This window comes from Micropterus salmoides, unplaced genomic scaffold (genome assembly GCF_014851395.1).
Source record: "Micropterus salmoides isolate LMB-PRFRI ecotype aquatic unplaced genomic scaffold, ASM1485139v1 Ms_hic_scaffold_17, whole genome shotgun sequence".
NCBI classification, from domain to species: Eukaryota; Metazoa; Chordata; class Actinopteri; order Centrarchiformes; family Centrarchidae; genus Micropterus; species Micropterus salmoides.
In genome coordinates this window covers 28,458,694-28,468,654 of record NW_024040817.1, presented here as the reverse complement: position 1 = coordinate 28,468,654, position 9,961 = coordinate 28,458,694, and the positions used below count along the sequence as shown (strand labels likewise).

The window sequence follows — 9,961 nt, the reverse complement described above, 5'->3', positions numbered from 1 at the left end:
TAAGATCAGACCATGCTGCTTTCAAATCCCCTCTCTATTAGGACACTACTGATAATTATATAATTTCCTCACAAATGTTGATTTTTATGTTTTCACAGAGGTCATGCAATTCTTAAAACCATAACCTCATCAAACTCATGGTATTTATTTAAAGGTTTATTTCATGTGCTTTTCAATCTAAGTTCACTGTATAAAAGTTCATATTTATAACACTCACTCACATAAGGCTTTCTCACACGGATCTCATTGCACAAACAACATCTTTGTTAATAAATGTAACATATTTGTGTTGCCAATAACTGGCTTGAAGAAGAGCTCTGTGACCAGGCTGTAGCCGACAGTCTGAATGGTGTAGGCTGCTAGAAGGATGTGGCTGAAGCGATCGGTGTCCTCTGGGTGCAGGAGTTGAATGACTTCTTCGAGAGCTCTTTTGGCTTCTTGTTGGAGGGCTTCAACAAACGACAAGGCACTCAGTCCTTGAACAGCTGTAACATAAAGAAGTGTTTGTTAAAGATCATGTCACATATCCAACAAGCTAAATTAAAACTAACAAAAAAAAGTGTTTTACCTGGGTTAAACAATAAAACACCCTTCAGGTAAGCATATTCCTTCGGACTGAGATCCAGATTCCACAGCAGATGCAAGCAAGCTCTCAGTTTGTGGACTTCAGCAAGAGTTGGTTGCTCGGCCTCCTGTTCGGGGAGTCGTGGTCCGAGCAGAATCTGTCGGAGAATACTCGAATTTGGGACATCAGTCACTTCGAAGACTATCTTTTCTTGGGCGAGCCCTAGAACAAATAAAGGAACCCAGCAGTGTCTTAATAATGACGACTGATCCCCTGATGAAAGCTGACTGAAGGATGGTAAACTTCTCACAAAGCAGATGGTTTTGACCAGCACACTGGAGGCAACTTGGCAAGTGGCCTTTGGGTCCTTAAGGCAAACTGTCCTCCTCTGCTCACAGTGGCAGTTGTGCTCCGTGGCGCAATGGTTCAGTTTGCTGTTGAGGTAGCCACTCTCCCTCCCGCTCAAGATGTTGTAAAGGATAGTGTGAGGATGCTTATCCCGGAAACCAGAGCAAGTATTGTTTGTAATCTCTTCTAGAGGAAACATAACGAAGGAAAAAGTATCCGCAGTAAGCTCCAGAAAGCATGAACAATGCCATGTAGGGCTTGCACACGATTCCACAAGCTCAGGCTCTATTTATCCGGGATGTCGCCTGCTCACGCCAAATGCAGCCTTGACCCTATTTTTTTAAGGCCCTGCATTTGAAAGAAAATAAATAAATAACTGACCGTGGACTACTCATGTAGAGGAATCTAGGTTCGTTCCACGTATCGGCGATAAGGCTAGTTAAAGAAAATACAGAAGCTGGCGGGGTGAATGACATTTATCATGTTTACCTGAGTCATTAACTCAGCCTGAACCAGTCTATCAAGGACTGGCGGGGTCAATGCACAGACTGCCACCTGACCTGTGCCCCAGTTACACCTTAGACCTGCATGATACAATAAGTTTTTTTATGTTTTAAGGATCACAACTGTGCTGCCAGTTCGAGCTCCAGTTTTCAGTTTTGGAAATCCTTAAAAAAAATTGCAAACTTGATCAAGGTGGAATCAGTTCATGTAAATTCCTCTAGATATGTAATCTAGGCCACAGACAGAGCTGTGAACTCTTGTCCTGTAGCACCTGTTACTTTCTGAAAATATCTGTGGTCTACTTAGCACTAAATTAATAATTAATGATCTTTTTATGATGCATAACACAGGGTATGTTAATAATACTTTTACTCGTAACATTTTAAATGGGTAGCTGACTTATTCTTCGACACAACCGATGAAATGGTAATACTGTTAAGCAGCTTTTGTTGATTGCATCTATAATCGTAATTGAGGCAGCAAAATATGAACGTACAAAGTTTTATCCGGAAATTGCTAACATTTGGTAAATACTTGACTTGGTTTGTGAAGGATTTGGAGAAATGAATATTATAACTTAGTATGAATTCAATCAACATCAATAATATGAAAAATTTTAATTACACAAACAAAGTATTGAAACTCACCTGATACAAACAAGCTACGGAGCCCCAAAGTTTTAAATTATAGAAAATATATAAACAAAACAGTTCATTTCAAATTTTGTTTCAAAATTCCCTTTCATCCCTTCATTTCATTGTAATGAATCTGAATCAGCTATCTAGTTGTGGCTTTACACACACAGAAACTACGGCTGCGTTCAGACTGCAGGCCAAACTGAACCTTTTTGCTCATATGTGACTCAGATCTGGGGTTTTTTATAACAGTGTGAACAGCCCAAGTCACATGGAATCTGATCTTTTGGAGTTTGGATTTGACTTTCAAATGTGGTCCAAATCAGATAGGGAGACGGACGATGGTTGCAACAACACCAATTCCACCAATCAGAGATAAGACAATAGTTACGTGACTCTGATTAAGAATATACACACACTGAAACCCACAAATACACCTACATGCGCGTGAGTCATCAGACTAAGTCTGTTATGGTGAGAGAGAAACATTGTTCTTTTGTCTATGAAGATTCTCAGTCATCCAGGTCATAGTTATCCAACGAAGGTTAAAATGAAGGGCAACTGGACTTGGTTGAAACTACTGGAAGACGTTTCGTCCCTTATCCAAAGGACTTCTTCAGTTCTGACTGACTGGCAGGGAAACTCAGCTATTTAACCTCAGTGGGGTCGTTATCTCGGGTCATCGATACCGCTGGTTCGTTAGTGTTCCTTGTTGCTGTGACGACAGTCGTTACAGTCGTTGAGACTACCTGTGGCCAAGACTGAACGACCATCGTTGGTATCTTCACCTGAGGCCAAGACTGAACGACCATCGTTGGTATCTTCACCTGAGGCCAACAGGTTAAGTTTGTTGAGTTTCCTGGGAAGTGATGAAAGGACAGCATTGTAAGTGGGGATAAGTGGTGGCGTAGACCCCCTCCCCTGTTCAATGACGGCTTCTCCACCCTGGTGTAGATGGCTTCCTTGACACCTCTTTCAAACCATCCATCTTCTCTGTCTAAAATGTGCACCTGGTGGTCCTCAAACGAGTGTCCTCTGTCCTTCAGATGTAAGTAGACAGCAGAGTCTTGACCTGAGGAGTTGGCCCTTCTGTGTTGAGCCATGCGTTTGTGTAGTGGTTGTTTAGTCTCCCCAATATACAGGTCTGTGCATTCCTCACTGCATTGGACCGCATACACTAGATTGCTTTTCTTGTGTTTGGGTGTGCGGTCTTTGGGGTGTACCAGCATCTGTCTTAGTGTGTTCTTGGGTTTAAAAAACACAGGGATGTTGTGTTTGTTGAAAATCCTCCTGAGTTTCTCTGATACTCCAGACACATATGGAATCACAATGTTGTTGCGTTTGACCTTCTTTTCCTCATCCCCCGTAGTTTTTTTATATCACTAGCTGTTTTTGAATCATATCATAGTGTGGCATCTATTTTTGCTTCTTTTGTCTTATTGTTACAAACCCGGTATTGGAGTAGATTGTAACAAGTGAACACAATGCATTTGACATCAACTCACGAAGTCTGTGATTCTTGTAGAGGATTGAATTTGTGCCATTTGTAGTGAACAAATGTGGGTACTTTGTATAAAAATTTGAGAACTCTAGCTAGCAAAAAGTGCTACAACATTGAAATGCAACCCCAGTCTAACATCTATTATTTATCTAGCTTATCAAGACTGCGCATGCTACCTACTAACTGTCTAACTAGCTAGGTGTGGGCTTGGTTTATTACCTTATAGACTGCAAGTTTATTACTCAGCATCAAAATGAAGTACGGTGTTAATGACAGCAGCTTACCCTAGTTGATTAATTCAGAGTTGTGATTTTTGCTCTAACCATTTTGATCAGGTTGTGATTCTCAATAAGTTTCTCAGAGGAAAAAAAAGACCAACAGCCAACAATGAAAACACTGATGCTATTAATTAAAGCTCTCAACCCAGCCTAACTAGTTAGCTAAAAAATTACCCCAGATTACAGCATAGTATTGACAACAGACCAATATCACCAAAATTTATTTACTTAATTTTATTAATTGACAGAGTCACATGGAAGCATTTGATGGGCACACCGGTACCGCACGGCCTGTGTATTTTCTTGTTGTTGTGGTGTTGCCTGGTGTAGTTACAAAGCATTATCATTGGATTCCTAGTCCGCGCCAGGGCCTTTCGAACGGAGTTAAAATCAAGTCTGAAAATTAAAACAAAACAGGATTGTTAGGATTATTTCAGTAAAGTCATGCTGAAAGACAATGTTTAACCTTCAGACAAGTTGCTTACTCACCTCAGGTTATCAAGATATTTTATAAGCGGTTTTTCTTGACAGGTGCATGTTTTTGCAAACCTATTACCAGTGAGTAAGTAGGTTTCTGAGTAACATTTTAAATTCTATTGCAAACACATAGCTACTGTATAAAACACAGGTTAACACTAATTTTTCATAATTAAAATTGATTATTAATAAATAAATACTATTAACAAATATTTAAATGTATTCAGTTACACACAACTATATTCAACTTACTAGGGCTGCCCCCGAATAAGGATTTACATACTCAAATCAGAATCATCAAGTCCTCGCACTTTAAAATAAATTATTGAAAGTTTTATTCTTTTCACATGTTTATTTACAGCATTAAACGTTGAAATGTATATTGTAATAGGCTGCATATTAACTTATTGGGAAATAAATGGTAGTCCTATGTAAAATCACACATTGAGCACCCCCATATCACCAAAATGGCATCACTGCGAAGTTTTGACTGTGAGATTGACAGTCGATAATTTGCTTTAAATCAGTCCTTGAAAGGAGGTGCGAGTCTTGAAAAGACTTACCAACAGTGCAGCACTTGTCTCGGATGTCACCATGACCTGTTACTCTGCTCCGTTGATGTTGAAGATCCTCCTTAGCAGTGTAGTGATGGAAATTACACCAAGCCTCTCTCCGGCACAGTAAATGAGAACAACCACCCCGTGAGGTTCCTCATAGCCCAGCTGTACATCAAACTGAGAGATAAGGTTTAGGACATACTGCTGAAGGGCAGCAGTGATGCTTCTACTGTCTCCAGCCATAGTTTACTGCAGTTTGAACAATGGTATGGTAACACGTCCAAAAGCCCTGTGACAGTAACAGGAGTAGAAGTAAGTAAATCAGTGATGACTAGATGTGGGTTTAGATTGAGTCAGTCCCCACACTCCTGAAAGCAGGCAGATGTGTTTGAGGTGGTTCCAGTAAGTTCGCTTCCTGTGTGTCTCTACACAGACTATTGCAGGTCCAGATTATTATTTTTTTAATAGGGGTTATTTATGGTGATTCATACCAAAATTACACCTAAACACAACCAAAATTATACACTACAGTCACACAAACTAATGATCTATAAGGAAATACATACAAAGACCCGTTGGCAAAAAAATATTTTATTAAAGCAAACTTTTGCTCTCTTCTTCTGTGTGTGTGTGTCGTTGCGCAGTGAAAGCTTAAACTGCGCAGGGGACACCCTAACTAAAGGCTGTACTTCATGGTCTTTCTCCCCACTGCTTGGCTCACTAAATTGCATAAAATAAAATGCTGAATTCAGAGGATGATGTCACGATTACAGGAGCTACATTCATGTGATGCACGGATTGGCACAGGACAGAGGAAACATACTTCTGAAATAATTTAAACGCTGATGGAGCGCAGGATTTATCTGGAGGACGGCTGCTTCACTCCAGACAGTTTCTCTGTATGAACCTGGACTGTGTGTGAGACCTTTTGGATGTGGGAAAGAATACAGAACATAATTAGGCTAACATTAGATTCTGGCCGATTTTGTCAGTGGATTTAAATATAAAGTTATGCGCACGCAAGTAATGCAGAGACGCTTCCCCCAACCCATTCGGAAATTCACTAAACATATCGCCCAAAACTCTGCCAACAGTGGTGTTCTCAGTTATTGTGCATACAAGGTTTTCATGTGTTTCCCCAAGTGTGAACACTGATCGTGGAAGAGTTTTTCAAATTAAAATGAGGGTTGCGAAGATATTATCAGCTGCGCCCCCATGTCCCTAAAGCCTTCATTTAAATTGATCTAGTTATCAATGGTTTTTATTCGAATGATTTCATTGATAGGCTATAACCAACATATAATTACTGAGGTCCGGACCTCGGTGACCTTAACACACACCCACCCACCAGGCCAGGGGGCCATGTTGAGACTTTGAAACTTTGGATGTGGTCAAAAGTGTCATTTAGACTAGGGACGATGGGTATATGTCCACACCACTTTTTAAAATGGCTTATTTTGTCCCCATCACTTTTAAAAAGGATCATTTGTAATAAATAAATAAAATATGTTCTGAAAAACAGCTTGCACCAAGAAATGTTAACTAAGAACTAAAAATGTTTTGTGAAAGGTTTATTTGCACCACTAGTTATATTAATTACAGTTGGACAAAACAGCGGTTTCATTTTTGTGTATTGTTTTCATTTATTAAATTATTGTTCAATAAAAATGCTGAACATGGTGGTCAGTCTCTGATTTGTTACTGCTAAGTACTAACTTGTCATAATTATAACTATTCATGCAGAACAACAAGTTAAACATTTCAAAAGTTTGTTGATTGCTATCAACATGGGTATCACTTTGTGTTGAAAAGTTGTGGGGACATAAAGGCTCAGATTGGGGGTGTTATGATACACTTAGGTCACGAGAACAAGACTAGATATTTTACCAGTATTTTGAAGAAATATACAGTGTTTAAATATGGATATGGGTGGGGGGTCTAGGGGGTCCTCCTCCAAACCCTTAAATTACTGAAGACATTTTCTGCACCAATTTCTGGTGGAAATGTCTTTTTTTATGTAAGGGAAACAAAATTAAGGTGGCAGGTGATAATTTAAAACATAAAAAAGTGTGCGATAGTACTCTCATAGAGTGAAACATAAGAGTAACACAGTGCAAGCAACAGAAACATTTCTTGCTGAAACAGCCCTATATGGGAAGGTAAAATGTATCAGATCTGACAATGGTACAGAGTTCATAGGAAGAAGTTACCAGGCACCGTACTTGCCCCACCAAAATGGCACTGCTGAGCAAAATTTGCGCACCCTATTTGACATAGCGAGGTGTGTGCTGATAGAGAGTGTGTTACCAAAGGAGTTTTTTTTAGTGCTTCTCACCACAAAAGTCAACCTAGAAAGGAAGTGCTTTAACTACAGGCCCGGGTTTTAAAACGTATGTGACATGGTTATTTTTAGTGCTTCTCACCACAAAGGTCAACCTAGAAAGGAAGTGCTTTAACTACAGGCCCGGGTTTTAAAACGTATGGTTTTTTTGTTGCTGTCTTCATGGAGAGAAACCATCTTCCCTTACCCCAGTCAAAAGTTGGTTATGGCTGGCTTCAGCAGCCATAAGCCTACACTTTAAAGAATTCCACAGATTCAACAGAATGAATTTAGTCTTATTTTCTTTGGTATTCGTGTCAATTTGCCCGCATATGCAGTGGTCTTAAGTTTTGTCGTACCCAACAAAAATTCCCTTATCACACCTTTAGTCTAGTTTTTTTCTTGTTATAGGCAAAACAAACTGTCCCAAACTTCATTTGAGCAACTGCATCCTGTTAAGGTTAGGCTGTTTTTGTTACGTTCAGTGGTGGTTATGGCAGAGTTGAGCAAGTTGGAGGACCCAAACACAGGACACGTAGGCTAGCAGGTAAAGTACAGACGGTTTATTCAAAGGCAAAAAAAAGCGAGCACACTCACAAACTGAGTGGCTGATGACAAAGTCCAGAAACACAAAAGCTGTCCAAACAGAAATAGAAATCCAACAGTGCAGGGGAAACACAACAAGTAGGCAGACAACAAGGGATCATAACACACATAGAAAGTAATGAACCGACAAAGACAAGACAGAAACACCAGGTATATATACACAGGGACTAACAAGCAGGGCGGGAGCAACACAGGTGACAGAGATCAGGGTTAACGAGGGACAGGCAGGCAGGCAGGCAGAGAGAGAGAAGGGGAAAACAAAGACAGACATGCAGAGGGATCACTGGGGTAACAGACAAGACAAGGTTACTGAATACTAGACAAGCAGACATGGGGCAGAGAGAATAACCAATAAGACAGAAACACACATGTAACAATGAACAAGAACTCAAAAGGAGAACACAGAGCTAAAGTACAAAGGAGACTAAACCCAAAATAATGTAGACAAGGAACCTGAAGTAAATACTAAAACATGAACCAAGGTGCAGGAAGAAGAACGTCTCGGGTTACGTATGTAACCCTTGTTCCCCGAGAAGGGGAACCAGACACTGCGTCGGTGACGACACTATGGGAACGCCCCTGGGTGTGGCAGGGCTGAACTATGAATGAAACTACTCCAATCCTATTGGTGTTACTAGAACGGTAGTGTGTGACGGCGTAACCGGAGGGGGTATATAAGCACGCCGGCACATAAGACACATTAGCCCTTTCTATGAAGCAAGGCACTCCAGGCGGGGTGAGGTGTGGTGGACCGACGCAGTGTCTCGTTCCCCTTATCGGGGAACAAGGGTTACATACATAACCCGAGACGTTCCCCTTCGAGGGAACTCGAACTGCGTCGGTGACGATACTATGGGAACGAGATACCCACTTAGGCCACGCCGAAACCCCGCCTGCCCCCAGCGTGCAGAACCTGATGGCACGACTAGGAGGAGAGCGCACGGGTGCCGGGTGCAGAAGGCAGGTCCAGACTGTAAAACCGGATAAAAGTGTGAGGGGTGGCCCAGCCAGCCGCATCACACAAATCCTGGAGTGACGCCCCATGCCTCGAGTAGAGTGCGCCCTTACGGCTATAGGTGAAGGCAAACTGCGCACCTGATAGGCCAGGGAAATAGTCTGAACGATCCAGTTGCTGATGGTGTGTTTAGAAGCGTGGGAGCCCAGCCTTGGGGGACCCGAAACACACCAGCAACTGGTCTGCTTTCCTCCACCGGGAAGACCTCAGAGTGTAAATACTCAGTGCTCTGACAGGGCAGAGCAGATGAAGTCTCCCGTCCTCCGCCGTCACATGAGGTGGGGGATGAAACGCCTGCAGCACCATGGACCCTGCCAGTCTGGCCGGAACCTTAGGGACATAACCTGGACAAGGGTGCAGGATGGCCCTGACCCTCCCCGGGGCAAACGCCAGGCATCGGGGAGACACCGACAGTGCCTGGAGATCCCCCACCCTCCTCAGAGAGGTGATAGCGAGGAGAAAGGTCATTTTAAGGGTCAAGTGCTTGGCCTCAGCCGACTCCAGGTGTTCGAAGGGGGCCTCAGCCAGCGCTTCGAGAATCACTGCCAGGTCCCAGGTGGGAACCCTGGAATGAGTAATGGGTCTCATCCTCCAGGCTCCACGGAGGAAGCGCACGACCAGCGGAAGTCTCCCGAAGGGCCCATCACTCAGAGGGGCGTGGAATGCTGCAATGGCAGCCACATATACTTTGAGCGTGGACGGGGAGAGGCCAGCGGAGAAACGGTGCTAGAGGAACTCCAGTATCACAATTACCGAGCAGGTAACTGGGTCCACCGCCCGTTCTCTGCACCAGGTGGTGAACACATTCCACTTTAGGCCGTACATCCTTCTCGTGGACGGGGCTCTGGAGCTGAGCAGCGACTGCTCCTGTCGTCAGACCCGCCTCTAAGAACTGCGCCCCCTCAGGGGCCAGACCCACAGCTGCCACAGGGCGGGGTGCGAGTGAAAGATCTGGCCCTCCACCTGGGACAGCAGGTAGGAATAGTGCTATAGTTTTAACACAGCCGTACAGTAACTTTAGTCTTGCTAGTGTTTACAGCTAACAGCTGATGAGAGTTGTTCTGGGTCCGCTCAACTTGACCTGACAGGGTTCTACGGGAAGCCAAATTACCTCGGAGGTCGTCTCCTCTCCAAAACAAACGGACCGGTCATTAA

The 9,961-nt window shown here is 42.9% G+C and overlaps 1 protein-coding gene across 1 annotated transcript; it reads right to left on the bottom strand.

The window, feature by feature from the left end:
* Window positions 1-125: 125 nt before the first annotated feature.
* On the bottom strand, window positions 126-1,337 carry nr0b2b (nuclear receptor subfamily 0, group B, member 2b). The gene is made up of 2 exons (XM_038724571.1): window positions 569-1,337; window positions 126-485 (listed from the first exon to the last, which is right to left on the bottom strand). The coding sequence occupies exons 1-2, from the start codon at window positions 1,110-1,112 to the stop codon at window positions 244-246; spliced, it is 786 nt and encodes a 261-aa protein (XP_038580499.1). The 5' UTR covers window positions 1,113-1,337; the 3' UTR covers window positions 126-243.
* Window positions 1,338-9,961: the final 8,624 nt, after the last annotated feature.

What these genes read in the sequence shown, in the direction of transcription:
- nr0b2b (XM_038724571.1), bottom strand. Translation starts at nt 1,112, where the DNA reads ATGTTTCCTCTAGAAGAGATTACAAACAATACTTGCTCTGGTTTCCGG. An exon ending in TGTTTTATTGTTTAACCCAG is followed by an intron (nt 486 to 568) that starts GTAAAACACTTT and finishes TTTATGTTACAG; the next exon opens with CTGTTCAAGGACTGAGTGCC.